Source organism: Triturus cristatus, chromosome 6 (assembly GCF_964204655.1).
Source record: "Triturus cristatus chromosome 6, aTriCri1.1, whole genome shotgun sequence".
NCBI lineage: Eukaryota > Metazoa > Chordata > Amphibia > Caudata > Salamandridae > Triturus > Triturus cristatus.
In genome coordinates, this window is record NC_140589.1 from 1,440,672,881 (window position 1) to 1,440,688,102 (window position 15,222).

General features: G+C 46.1%; 1 protein-coding gene across 1 annotated transcript in view; it reads left to right on the top strand.

Annotated features, from left to right (window-relative positions):
- The window catches only part of IFNGR1 (interferon gamma receptor 1), a 240,652-nt gene that overhangs the window by 127,078 nt on the left and 98,352 nt on the right, over window positions 1–15,222 (top strand). The window contains exons 2-3 of the mRNA XM_085612500.1: window positions 1,971–2,085; window positions 13,668–13,840. Of these exons, the coding sequence (XP_085468626.1) occupies window positions 1,971–2,085; window positions 13,668–13,840 (288 nt within the window). The remainder of the gene's footprint in view (window positions 1–1,970; window positions 2,086–13,667; window positions 13,841–15,222) is intronic.

Consider the following 15,222-nt stretch of genomic DNA (forward strand, 5'->3'; position numbering starts at 1 on the left):
TGGGAGCATATGCAGTGTCGGGAGGTGTGATCAAATTTGGAAATAACTTTGTGTTACTCGGCTCCAAATATAATAATTTGAGTCCTTTATCACTGGCGTCTTGGGGCCACCTTACTGTTGGACCCTCAGCTGGATTATCAGGTGCTCCTCCTCAGCACTTGAATGTTCTCTTCTCAAGAAGGTGCTTTGTGCCTGGAACTCAGAAAGTGATGTATTTTATTTCTCACAAAAGCCAGAAAAGGAATTACTTTTTACACTTCTCAATCAAACTTCTGCGTCAGGTACTGGTCCTTTCTCACATCCACTATGGCTTTTCTCTGTCTCGGCTTTCCTAAACACATTGTTACCCAATTCAAGCTATCTAATGCTAGTGCGTTTGTTTCATTTTTCTTTGGACTATAGTACCCACATCTCTCCCCATTTTGCTGAGATTTACCGCTTTCATCTCCATTCAGATTCGGTTACTTCTACATTGACTTCGAGTGTCTTCATTCTATTGCTCCACCTCAACTATTTATTTTATTTCTTTGTGTATTTCAAATCATACTCTTAGGCCTGTCTCTTAATTTCTTCTTTCACTTGCGAATTTTGCTTTGCCTCTATATGCTGTTGGTCACATTTGCCATTGAATACTTTGAGAAGGAAAATGAGAGAGCATGCTTCAATGAACTGGGAAGTTGCACACTACTCCATTGGCTTTATTGTGTTGCATAGTCTCTGTGCCTGTATGCAGAGACTGCTTAGGTCCAAAGTCCACACAAAATTGCAGGAAAGCCCACTCTGACTTGTGGCTTGAAACATCAAAGATAGAGATACAAGTGGGAGGGCTGGGCAAGTGGTGCGCGGACACCACATTTAAGGGAGTCCATAATGTTGGTGGACGTAAAGGTGATGAGGTACATATATATCTGGATCCTCGTGCTTTGAAAAGGTTATTGAAATAAAAACACTGATATATTTACAACCACTGATCATGGTTAGCGTTTTCCCATGCTAAAGTGCGATTTTTTTTTCTTTTTTAAACGAAAGGGCCTAAATCTTGATAACCACCGATCGCTGTTGGATTTTTTCCACACTGGGAAGAACACACACCAAGCTACTATTAGGAACCCATGAGTACATGCTACTTTAAAAGAGTGATATTTTCAAATTAATACAGAAATTCAAAAAAATAGTCCTACCAATTCATACACGCACACATAGCTCTTTTTCTAATGAAATATTTTGTGTATGAAGAAGGTGCTATCTGTTAACTTTGCCAAGTCATGTCCTCTTGAAGCTGCTGTTGTGCAAATAACTTGTTTCTTAAGAGTTGTTACTCGTTCCTTTCTACTTCCTCCTCGACAGTAAAAAGCTTGCATCACAGGTTTAGTCCAGGAAAAGAATCAAGTACTTTGCAGCAGCAGTGGCTTTGCCTATATGGGTATTGCATGTTAAGTCATAAGTAACCGTCCCCTTGCCCCCCTCCCCTTCTGAATTAGATTTTGAACATTCCGGTGAAAAACGTGCAGTTGAGAAATTGGCTTCCGAAGTTGGGCTTTACAGCTGGTTAAACAATTAAGAAGGCTTTTTAAGGTGTTCTAGAGACTGGCCTGAAAAAGTACTACTCAAACAAGATTTTGACCCTATGGTAAACACATCTAGTGTTACAGGTTGAATACTTATTCCAATTAAAAGTGATGTTTTCTGCTTGCTTATTCATTTTTCTGGGTGTGCCCTCGCTGGCATTAATTTCAATGGAGATTCTTGGTTAAAGACTACTTTGCTATAAAGGCCCGTATCATCATGCTTAAATCCGATATTCATTTTAAGGATTGTTTTTCGTTATCTGAAGTTGCAGACTCTTAGGATAAATTAAGAGGCTGCTATAGGATTGGTACCTTTTGTCAACCCGTTTTGTTTAGCTACACAGATTCTGATTGGACATGATTTTTTAACTTAATAATATGCTTTTTTTTTTCTTTTTCCAGTACCGCCCCCGACCAACTTGGTGATGACGTCCTATAATTTTAATACTACACTCTCCTGGGATTACCAAAACACTTCACTTACACCACGCTTTATAGTGGAAATTCGTTATTATATGTAAGTATTAATTTTAGCATGGTGGTATGTCTATTGTCAACCCGACTGCAAGAGAGCTTAATGTGTTTTTGCTAGAGTGAAATGTTTTTGATGGAACAGCATACCACACTCCAGGAACTCTACTAACCCCAGTGCAGTGTGACTGGATTCTACATCAGGGCATTTTCTTTGGTAGTGTTCTTTTCTAAGACAGTGTTTTCTCAAACAGTTGCTTATTACTTTCTGCATACAATTCAAAATAGGATATCTTGCCTCTGAACTGCAAAACAGACTATTTTTTTTTTTTTTTTTTTAGGAGAAACCTATTTTTGGCAGAAGGTTTTTAAAATTCTCATTCATTATTTTTTGATGTACACAGTTAGGTTTCCACCTGATGTGGGAATGTCCGAAGGTCTACGAATTGTGGGTATCAGTCAATAACAGAATGAAGTAATAGCTGAGTAATGTGGTATCCTTGAGTCCAATACCGGTCTGCTGTGGTTGACCCTGTATCCATTAAGGGCAAGCTCAAAAGAAAGGTGCACTCGCTGGCACTGGTCTTAGCGCAAAACTGTCTACCAATCAAACCTCTGCACAACGTGACCCCAGTGGTTAAAAGATGGCATGGAGCAGACAGGAACAAGGCAGTCAGTGAGCAAAATTAGGAAGACTGAAAAGCTAGCACAAGGTTTCACTGATGAAAAGTTGTTTGTCCTCCTTAAACTAGGGTACCACAGTTCAGAGGGCCCACATTTTGGACCCAAGATGTAATATTTGCTGATATACTGATTGATTATGCAGTGAAATGAATGACGTCAAAATGATTGTACTACTGAATATCAACCCCCCCGAATAGTGCTATATAAGAATATCGAAGACACAATACCGAGGGACAGAATATCGAAAGGTAAGTGCACATGGGGAAGTATTGATTTCCTATTCCTTGCTTCTCATCCACATGCCTTGAAGATGTATGTACCGCATAGGTACATATGTGTGAAGTTAGGTATAGAAAATCTAGATTTACCTGTTGAAAACTTTTTCCAATATTCTGTCCCAGATATTCTGTTCCATCGATATTCTGGGATTGATATTCAGGGTGTACACCCACAAAACAGTGCATCAGTCCTATTGACTCCTCTGTTATTGCGGGAAAGCGTCGTCCCACCTGCTGCGAGCGCAGCAGGCACACACATTAATAATATGGGAATAATTACCCTTTTATGTGTTGCAGGCCCGTGCTCTTATAGCACAAGGGCAGGGGGCGGGACAGATAAGTGCAATTGCACTATTACTTCAGCCCCCGCAATGCACATCTCAGATTGGCCGGCTGTCTACAGCCTGTAAATCTGCCATACACACTTAAGAGCTAGCAATCCCAGGGCTGAGGGATTGCAGCCGCAGGGACCCAGCCTCAAAATAGACTGTGTGCCAGTAATTGAGATATATATATAAAATAATACGATGAGTTTGTGGGGCATCATACCTCACCATATTTTAATGTTGCCGGCCGCTACTGCAGGGTATCCCTGGTCAAAGGTGTTATTCTTGTGAGGTTTCCTTGTCTGCTTTGTAGTGAGAACAGTGGCTTCTTGTATTGTACTGTTTCTTATTTAGTAGAAAACACATGCGCACTATCTGACCACCCCAGATAAATCTGTAGTCTCAGTACACATCCGAATTATGTTTAAAACCTTTTCTGTTTACATGAGGGCACCACTTGGGTAATGGAGCTTGTCTTCCTCCTTTTCTGCAGAGCACTTGCATTGACTCCTTTGAAATGGAATAATATTTTCCCTAAAGTGTTGTTTCTTGTCCTCTTTGAAGGAAAGCGCAGATGGTGCTAACATTGAATGGCAGCTGAGTTTGCTGGAACTAGGAATATTTCGCAGCTCAATCCCCAGGCAGGTCATGGAGCACTTAAATGTGTTTTCAATTGTTCGTCTATTTTTATTTTAAATAAACCAATTGCTTTGCACTGTTTACTAGAATCTGATATTGAGACAGCAGAGTAGAGGGGAGCATGGACAGACCCTGCCCATGCTCCCTGTCCCTAAGGCCTTTGCAAAACATTTGTCTTACCTAGCCTAGTTTGCCTTTTGAATCATAGGAACTGATTAGTTTCACTATCCTGAGGCAGACAATCCAACAGCATTTGACACACTACAAACCTGGACCTTTAAGGTTAAGCACCTGTATTTTTGGCTTATCTCAAACACTTAACCAGGCAGTACTAGACCAGCAACTCATACAGGTGCTTTGGAACCCAGTTATGAAAAGGTTTAAACATCTGAGGGACATTTTTAAAAGAGGTTCTTAGTGTCCAAGGAAGCCAATTCAGATCCTTCCATTCTGGTTTGACGTGAGAATATTTCCATACTGTCACTGAAGCTTACACACCGGAGCCCTCAATGAAATTGTATAGTGCATTGCAAGAGTCCAACTTTGCTAACGGGTGTAATTGCAGCCGACTGTATTTTTTGACCGAGTAAGATACTGTTCCTTCTTTGTAGATCTAATACGTGTATAAACCAGAGAAAAGTACTAAATTTACTTCCACCTCCGTTGGCAGTGAAACGTCCAATGATACACAAAGAGGTTTTTCAACTTTGAATGCAGAATATCCTCAAGCAATCTCTAGATTTGGATGCATGTGACTCAAATTACCCCATACATTGGATAATGAGATTAAACAAAATGGTAACACACACACACTTAAACAGCGATAAAGCAGAACCCTGCAGTACCCAGTAGAACCCTTGCAAAGAGCGAGGCAGGTGTTTGTGTGCAATACTCTGAAAAACGCTTCTGACCTCCGCTGACACACTGCTAAAGAGTTTATTTCTAAAATGATCATGTATTGTGTGGTGTTAAATGTGGCCTAGAAAGGCAGTAAAAATTAGCACCACTGTCCTATTGTGCTTAGCCTGGCTGAGACAAAGCAAAGCACAATATGACATCAGAACATTCTGATGATGACATGCGATGATTCTCAAGTGGTCAAGAGCTGAATGACAGTTGGAGATTGTTTTTTTATTTTTAATGAATCTTTTTATTAACAATCATCGACATACAAAGATTCAGGACAATGATACAAATTCCGTCAGGCGAGGCAGAATCTAGTAACAATTATGGACATCGCACACAGTTAGGACAATTTCAAGGAGAAGGCGGATCGTCAAGAGTAATGTCTTGGGGCGGAATGCAAATGTTCCCTCTATATGAGTTCCAGGGCCCCCATATTCGGGACCACTTTTTGGGACAGCCCCGGGCGTCAAAGATAGTCATTTCACGGAACATGCACCAATCCATACTCGTCTTCCATGCTCCCAATGTGGGCAGAGCTGTAGCTCCCCAGGCCTGGGCAATGTTTCTTTTGGCCACCATAAATCCCAAAGTGACCCATTGAATTTGGTGTGTGTTGAGATCAGTTGGTTCCCAGATGTTCAATAAACATTGGCGCGCTTCCGGGAGAAGAGGTACCAACAGGACCGCCTCTACCACTTCATGCACCTCTCGCCAGACTGAATGTGTGTGCATTCCCAAATGATGTGCAAGAAGGTGCCTATGTGTCCACAGTGTCTACAGCAGTCTCCCGTGGCTGCCCTTCCCATCTGTACTAATCTAGGTCCCGTCATGTATATCCTATGCAGGATTTTAAGTTGTACAAGTCGCAAAAACATACCGGAATCGCCACCACTCTGGGAGATGACATGGCATCCTGCCAGTGCCAGTCCTCGTCGTCTAATTCAATACCATCTGCCACCCATTTTTGTCGTAGTATTGTTAAGAGATCTTCCATGTTGTAGATAAGTGACCAGCCAATATTCTACTTTCTAATGGGGAGGACTCGGGGTTGGGGGGGGGGGGAAATGGACCGTAAGGCATGTCGCACCTGTGTATAACGAAAGTACTCTGAGTCGGCCAGTTCTTGCTGGCCCTGGAGAGCAGTGAACGATTTTATCGTTCTTCTCCCATAGGTCTTGGACACGAGAAATGCCAATCATATCCCACTTGTGAAATCCCTTTGTCGTCCATAGATTACCTAGTCGCGCAGAATCCCACAGGGGGTGGCCAACGTCAGTTTACCTTCCCATCCCAGGGACCTATTGGCGACATGCCAGACCTTTAACGAATGTCCAGTAGGGCCTCTTAATGGAGGCCGGGCGGGTTTGGAATATAGTGATCTGTTATAGTTCCCTCCCAGGAGGAGCCATCTATCCATACGATAGCCCGGGTCGTCAGGAGGCCCATAGGTGCCGTGATTGATAGCGGCCATATCAGCTGCCCAATAATATTTTTGGATGTCCAGGAGAGCGATGCCACCATCGTACCATTTCAAGGTGAGTTTCTTAAGAGCTATGCGTTGCGTTCCATTCCATAACAACTCTCTCTGAAGGTGTTCGATTTCCCTAAAATAGGTGAGAGGGACAGCATCCAGTGAGTTTTGCAGGGCATAGGGAAAACGGGGGAGAGACATCATTTTGAATAGGGCGGCCCTGCCCAGGAGGGGTAAAGGGAGAGTCCTCCAGCTGGCTATGTCACGCTTTAAGCGCTGAAGGGGGGTAAGGAGATTGTAGTCATAGCGGAGTGAGGGATCCAGGGAGATGAAGATTCCTAAATATTTAAAGCCCGTGGTGCTGACTTGGATTGGACAGTTACGGGGTAGGGCTGGCGTTCCCCCGGTAAGGGGGTATAGATGAGACTTAGACCAATTAATCGTAAACCCTGTATACCGCCCGAACACCGCTAGTATGCCGAGGACAGCGGTTAGAGATTTCTTGGGGTCGGTCAGGTAGAGCAGTAAGTCATCGGCGTAAAGCGAAATACGATCCTCCCAGTCCGGAGACCATCGAAATTCACGAATTACTGGATCACGGCGGATCTACGCCGCTAATGGCTCCAGTGCCAGTGCGAATAGGAGGGGGGAGAGCGGGCATCCCCGACTGGTACCTTGGCTCAGAGTAAACGTGTCCGACTGTTTGTTATTAACCACTACCCTCACCAAAGGTGCCGCGTACAATAGGCACACCCAACTAATGATTTCGGGACTGAATCCTAACTTCTGAATCACTGCAAATAGATCGGGCCATTCGATCATATCAAACACCATGGTGGCGTCGAGGGAGACTAGAATAGCCGGCTCGCGTCTAGTAGCCGCCCTGCCGAGAACTCCATGAACACGGTGTAAGTTTAATGATGTATTGCGCCGCGCTATAAAACCAGACTGGTCCGGGTGCACAAGGTTTGAAATGACTTTAACTTGACGGTTGGCAAGAACCTTTGCCAGAATTTTAAATTCTGTGTTTAGAAGGGAGATGGGCCGGTATGAGGTGCTGTCTGTTTTGGGTTTCGCCTTCCTTGTGAATAGTGACTACGTTAGCCGTTCACTGATCCTGTGGTAGTTCCCCTTTTACCCTCCTTTCCTCAAACATAACTCTAAGGTGGATGGCCAATTTATCAGGGTTAAGCTTATATAGTTCTATGGGGATTCCGTTGGGACCAGTAGCTTTACCAGAGCAGAGTGTTCTAATTGTCTGTGCAACTTCGTCTGTGGTCAAGGGACTGTCCATTAACTGCCTGTCAGTCAGGGAGAGGGTGGGCAGCGTTAGGTCTCGCAACAACTCGGCAGAGTCCGTTTCCGTATAAGGTGCCACCGCGGTATATACCGCTTCGAAATGGCTGGTAAAGTGATGTGCAATGTCTTGGGGGTTAACAATGCTGGCGTTAGTGGTGTCATGGAGGACTGGAACCAGTCTACTCGCCCATTCCCGTTTATCCAACCAGGCTATGAGTTTCCCAGCTTTGTCACCCAGGTCGTAGAGTCTCCCAAGCTGTTCCCTCCACAGCGTCCGAGCTGCGTCTGTAACTAGTGCCCTATACTCGTCTTGCTTAAGTCGCAACAGATGGAGTGTTTCAGGGGTATCCTGCCTCTCCAACTCCCTCTCAAGTCGATTTCTATGTCAGACACCCCTTTTTGTTGTGCCTTCTTGTGACCCGATATGAGGGACAGGGCTTCTCCTCTGATCACAGTTTTAAATGCCTCCCAGAGCATCTGGACGGAGTTCACAGTGCCCTCATTTTCAACAAAATTATTGTCCATCTTGGTCAGGAGGCCCTTATGAATTTTAGGGTGGCGAAGAAACCAGGGGTTGATCGGAACAGTCTTGCCTACTCGTATTCGATCCAGGAGTATATGAACCCATAGCGGTGAATGATCGGATATACCTCTGGCTAAATGACGGACCTCATGGACATACGAGATTTGGGAGCTAGGAACTAAAACGTAATCAAGTCGAGAGAAACTGTGGTATGCTCCGGAATAAAAAGTATATTACCTCGAGTCGGGATTATATGTACACCAACTATCCACCAGCCCCATGGCCTCGACGAAATCAGGCAGGCAGTGAGAGGAAGGCCCCAAACCACGAGGGGGGGTGACGATCCAACCCACCCAAACCTACTGAATTAAAGTCACCCCCTAACACCAGAAGACCCACAGACAGTGAGAGAAGGGTAGCATGGAGATCCTGGTACGTAGTAGTCTGGAGGCCAGATGGAACAAAGACAGATAACACTGTAAGGACTCGCCCTTCCCAGAACCCAGAGATGCCTGCATACCGACCCCTATCGTCGGCCCAAGTGGAATCCACGCTAAGCGGGAATGTGTTCCTTACCATGATGCCCACCCCTCTGGAACCAGTTGTAAATCCTGCATGTGCTACTAGTTTATAACCTCTCCTGCTCAATGCTCTGCAGGAGTGACCCAGCAGGTGTGTCTCCTAAAGAAGCACAACATCAGGGGCCTGTTTCCGTATATACTGAAGAACGATATTCCGCTTAACCTTATCCCCAAGACCATTAACGTTCCAGCTCAATATCTTAATTCTTTTCCCCCACTTTGTTTGCATGGATAGTGTACAGAGTCTTTGGAATGCCGGTCTCGCCTGTAATAGTGGCCGTCGATGAAACAAACTACAATAAACAAAAACACCCCCACCCAACAACCCCCCACCCCGCTGCCCTGCGGGCCTAGAACTGCCCATCGAAAAATGCAGAGTGCCTGTCGCCCTCGAAAAAAACTAAAAGTAGAAGAAAAAGGGGGGAAAATAGAGCGCTCCGTCTCCCTACCCCTAGCAAGTCAGTGTGTCACCTCCTTGGGTCGAACTTGCCAAGTCGAAGGGGAGATCCCCACAATAGGAGATCAGACATGCGGACTCAAGACCCACCCCACCCCAGTCCCAACATACTTAGTTCGATAATAAATGTCAATACTGCCCTTTCTTCAGTCAGTGTCCTCACTCCCTCGTCCGACGTGGTTATCCGGGCTCCTCAGTCCACGAAGTTCAATCCAGTCTGCCACTGCCTCGGGTTGCTAAAAAAAATCAGATGCACCTTCGCGTAAATAAAGTTCTTTAACAGCAAAAAAAACACACCCTTCCATCTGCCTCGACCCGGAGACGCGCTGAAAATATCATGGAGTATTTCAAACCTCTATCCCTCAGCATTCTTTTCACGGAGAGGAACGACCTCCTTTGTTTTTGCACTCTCTGCATGAAGTCAGGAAAGAAGGTGATGTATGCGTTCTCATAACGGAGGGGGGCCCCTGCTCTGGCGTTCTGGAGGAGGAAATCTCTGTCTCGAAAATTCAGGACTCTGGCTAACATCGGCCGCGGGGAAGCGCCCGGTTTGGGACGACCGCCCGGGACCATGTGTGCCCGCTCGATGACAAAGAACTTGCTGAGGCCTTTGGGCTGAAGATGTTTCAGTATAAGATCCTCGACAAAGAGGTCAGGGGACTGCCCCTCCGATTTCTCAGGAACACATAGGATGCGGAGATTGTTGCGCCGCAGACGGCCTTCATAGTCATCCAGTTTCAGGTCGTTGAGCTTGCAAGAGTCTTGTAAATCACGGACTGCACCCTGGAGTTGTGTGACATCGCCGACGAGACTCGTGGTGGTGAGCTCCACCTGCTTCACCTTTTCGTTCAACTTCCCCATATCTGCCCTGATGAGGTTTATGTCGATGGCCATAGTGTCCATTTTATGTTCGAGAGAAGATTTTACTCCAGAGATAGCGTCCATGAGGTCCTTCAGGGACAGCTCTGGTTCCTCCTCCCCTGGGCTGCCCTGGGAAGCCCCTCCGGAGAGCCTGCTCTGTGGCGTGTCCTTAGAAACTGTGTAGCGGTCCAGTTTATTGGTTTGTGTCCTCTTGAGACCCCGAGCCTTTGCCACGATCCATTGTGCAGCTGAGTCGTTGTTTGGGCCCCACAGGGGAAGACAGGGCAGACGTCTGCGCAGGTTGCAAGCTGCTGTCCACGGGTTAGCGGATCAGTGGACCCACAGGTCCCGAAGGGTCAGGTGATGGAGGAAATAGCACGGACCCGGATAGCTCACATGGGGCCCCTTCAATGCGGTGTAAACACAGGTGCCGGTTCTTTGACAAAGATCAAACCTTCAGTTCAGCTGGATTCAAGGCGTCCCCTCCCCTAGGTCAGAGCCAATTCACTGCTCTGCGCATTTACTGTCCGTGAGGGGGGGGGGGGGGGCGGTGATGTCTCCTGTCCACAGGCCCCTCCGAGGAAACACACCAGAGCGTCTACCTCCCAGCGCAGGGTGCAGAGCACACAGCCAAAACACTCCCTGGGTCGTTGCTGATGATGAGTGCAGAGAGTCAGTATAGCAGGCCACCCGGGGATTGGGAATCACTGTTCAAATTGGCCTCAGGGGACGGGAGGGGGATGCAACAAGAAGGTGTGCCCCTGTTCCTCTAAGCACACCTCCCGTCACCCACGGGCTTCAAGTTCTCCACAAGGGACGGCGCCCTGCCCGAGTCTCTCCTGCCGGGCTGGATGAATGCATCGGGTCACACCCGCGGACGTTCACGGCGGGGTCCTGGTGCACGGGGGGGGGAGGGGGGGGATTGTGGAGATCCACCGTCGCGTCGGCTTACCACAGGTCTCATGCCAGGGAAGGAGTCTCCGTTCCGGGCAGTCCGTGCCCTGGCTCCCATCGCACTGCGATTCCCGGCCTCCGGCGGGCCCCACCACATCCGCTCCCGCAATTGTAAGGCCCGCCGCTGGGCTGGAACCGGAGTGGGTGGAGTAGCGGCGAGGCCCCAGTCGCTATAGGGCGGATGGCAGTCCCTTCCGGTCGACGATACTCTGCGGGCTTGGGAGGTTTCCGGCCCGGCCAAGCCGCGCTCCTGAGCCTCACTGTACTGTGTCCCGGCTGCAGGCTGGTGAGTAGGCCTCACTGGTTTCGCCCTTATAACTCCGCCCCAGGCGTCGGACACGGGTCGAAGCGGGCAGGATGTTGCACGCTAATGCTCCGATGTGGGAAACCGTTCTCAGAAGGCACGGATGAATGTGCCGGATAGTCGTTAGGGAAAGATCGGGCGGCAGAGCTTTACGCGGCCATCGTGGATCGCTGCTTGGCCATGCCCCCGGCAGTTTGAGATTGTTGGCTGCGCCTGGCTGGAGCAGTTGGGTCTCTCTGTATCTCTGACTAACAATAAAGCACTTGGATTACAGACTGTATGGTGGTGCTTTAAATATGCAATTTATAAATGAGCGGAGTGTATAGTTGCTCGGTGGCAGGCAGAGCCAGGGTAGGTCTGAAGAAGGATGCCACGACACATCTGAGATCCTAATAGGCGTTGTACTCTACCTCTTCCTCAAGGGGCTACTACTTACTCGACTAGGGATTATGATCCGGTTAAAGGTACAATTATCTGTTTGACCTTTTAAATGACTGATTACTATAAGCACGACAAATAGAGTAAGGAATCCAGTCATCGAGTAGTGTAGATTGTTGCTGTTAGGTCCTGAAGAATTGTCGCTTGATCCAATTGGCCAGATAAAGGCGAGAAACATGTTGACAACATATATTTTTAAATAAGACACTTACTAGGCCTATTAGGACCTTTGTACCCTGAATGAGCAGAACATTGTTAATTGAGTTAGTGAGCTCAATCAATAAAGTTAATTGACTATGAACAGTCCTAAACCTATTTTAACTCACTCCTGTTGACATCACTTCACACACACACTACAAACAAAACCCCCACCCCCCTCACTTCAGCATACAGCTACTAAAAGATCTCCGGCAAAGAGCCCCTTTGTGGGTGCCTGTCGGATTCTACAGCGCCGGCCCGACGAGGAGCAAGCCCACTGATGAAGCATGACACCTTCCGGGGTGTGTGTGTGTGTGTGTGTGTGTGTGCACCTGCTCCTATTTGAGCATCTTCTTCGTACTGGAACACAACAAAGCTCCTCCCCCTCTTTGTCCCCCTCATCTTCTGGATTCTTAGGAACTGCGCACTCCCCCTGTTTATAGATTGCTTACTCACTTAAGAGCAGGTGTGCTGGACCTTTCTAATAAAAGCTCTGGGTTCCTCTTCGTATAGGGTGCTTTTATTATGACAATGTTACAGTACAGTATAACAAGCTCTATTCCCTACCCAGATGCTCTGAAGCTGTGCTGTTTTAATGGCTTGGTGAGGAATGGGAGGTTAACCACTGATCTGTAAGAAACTGGGTCATGGGTCAATTTTTGGTTTACTATGCACCTGTGCTTCTTTCAGCCTTTGGGCATCTTACTCTCACTACTTTTCAAGGTACAGAGGCGTCCAGGAATAATACCAAAGTGTTAGTTATTACTTGCTTTAACAAGGCATGGTTTACATTATATTGTTTTCTTTTTGGTAAAATGCTACATGACACCCTTTGGCTGCTTCAGTGCAGCATTTGACAATAGTTCTAGAAGTCAGGAAATGTAGTCAGGAACATGGTAAAGGAGCGGATCACCTGGCTCCTGGGCATTGGTGCATGTGCACACTCCTTCCCACACGAACCCAACCATGCACTGTTCTTTCTGCCCCCTCGCTTCATGTGTTCCCTAGAGTGCTTTTTATTCTTACCTTCTGGTGTGTTTTCCCTTTCTCTCCCCCTTCCCCTATCCAATTTTCTTTATCATTCTATCTCTCCATCATCTCTCTACCACTCCCTGTCTTTTATAGAGGTCAGTCCTTTCTCCAACTCCCCATCAGATCATGTATTTTGAGGCTATCTTTCATGACCATGCTTACTTGGACAATTTATTGTTTTTTAAATGCATTGGTGTGTTATCGGTTTGTTTGAATTCTGAAAAAAAATTCTGGAATTACTTGAAATGGTAAATATCTGGAACTGAATAGACAATTCAATAAAAAGATGCAACTTTAAACCTGGTCAATTAATTTATTTTCACTAATAAACCTTTGTAACAATATTAGTGGGAACCTCAGACATTTAAATCTAAAAAAAGTTCCACTAACTTTGACTTTGTGAAGATTCAGAACGTCAGAATTTGTTGCAATCAATAGCATAGTAGAAGCAGAATGGATTCTGATTTGACTGTAATACATGCTGATTGTCGCACTAAATGTTTTTATGTTGCGAGAGCCGCACGGCTCATTCTGGCATCACAAAGACAGATCTTTTTGCATGAAAGTTACACAGAACTCCTAATTACTGAACTTTTCTTTTCTCAGTTTGCCATATCAACAAGTGTTTTGGTTATTTAACAAGTACATTACCTAAAAGTCTTGTATGCACATTGCAGAAGTGGGAAAATATCTGTTGTGAAGGCCTGCAGGAATATTTCCGAACACTTTTGCGACCTTTCCAAAAATGTGAAGAACCTAAAGGATAACTACTGGGGTAGAGTTAAAGCCATAGTTGGAGCTGAAGAATCGCCCTACGCAGAGTCAGTAGCATTTTCTTTGCCCTTTCATGGTAAGTTGATAAAGTTATGAATGTGATTTTCAGTGTTGTGCCTTCTAATATTCATGTGAATAGTCTTCTTTTCTCTTGTATTTAACTCGTCTAGTTCTAAATGCCTATCCCTAGTGTCCAAGGCAGGGGACTCACTCACAGCTCTAGCAGCACAAAAGGTTTATTTATTTATAAAGTTTAATATAGCGCGAACATGATCCCGAGGGATAGCCGAGCGCTTTACAGTTGTGGGGAAAGGAAGGTAACAGTTGTAGTACATGTGTCAAATAGGAAAACCGACAAAATCACATATCAAAATAGAACTCACAGGACACAAACGGTTACACGAACACGGGATCAGCAGAATAATAAGGACATAACTGGTGCATATCAAGATGGAATAGCATCCAGCACAAGGCCTTAAAGGTGTAAGTCCAATGCGTTAGGGCAGACGATCCAGCAACCTATTAAGGTAAGAACTTGTTTATAAGAAATCTTTTTACTTCCAATTTGATGGCATCCTTGGAGGAGATTCTACGTATTTCCAGTGGGAGGGAGTTCCAGATCTTCGGAGCTGAGCCTGGAGAAGGCTCGGTGGCATGTTCTCTTTTTACGAAAGATCTGAGGTTTCAGGAGGAGGGAGTTAACACTCCTAGAGGTTCTAGCCCCTCCGGATAGTTCCAATTTTTGCGCTAGATAACTGGGGGGTTTGAAATGGAGGGCTTTGTGCGCTAGGCAAGCAATCTTTAGCTGTATTCTCGCTTCGTAGGGCAGCCAATTTAGGGATTTTAGAACTGGAGAGATGTGCGCATTTCGTTTGCTACCCGGAACCAGTCTGGCCGCCGCGTTCAATGAGGCCCTTAGTGGGGCCAAGTTATATTTGGGGAGACCACAGAGCGTAGCACTGCCATAGTCAAGTCTTGGCAAAACCAGCGCTGTTACCACTTGTTTGAAGTCAGCTTGTGGGAGGAAAGGTTTGAGCTTCATGAGTATCCTCAACAGGTGGTTATCTCCCTTGCATACTTTGCTAGTATGAACCTTCATGTTCAAGTGCTTGTCCAGAGTGATTCCGAGGGATTTAGCTGAGTCAATAACGAGGGGGGAGCAATTGAAGGCAGTGAGGTGATTCACCCAAAGGTCTAGTTTAGGGGTGTGATTTGGTGGAGAGATGAGAAGGAATTTAGTTTTGGAGGTATTGAGCAGGAGGTGGTTCATAGTTAACCAGTTTTGAGTAGTCAGTGTAGTGTAGTGTTGAGTGAGGTGATGTTATCCAGGGAGGAGATTTTCAGATAGAGTTGGGTGTTATCCACATACATATGGAAGTGAATGTCCATGGAATTTAGTGCACTAGCTAGTGGTTCCAAGAACAAGTTGAAGAGTATGGGAGATAGGGCGGACCCTTG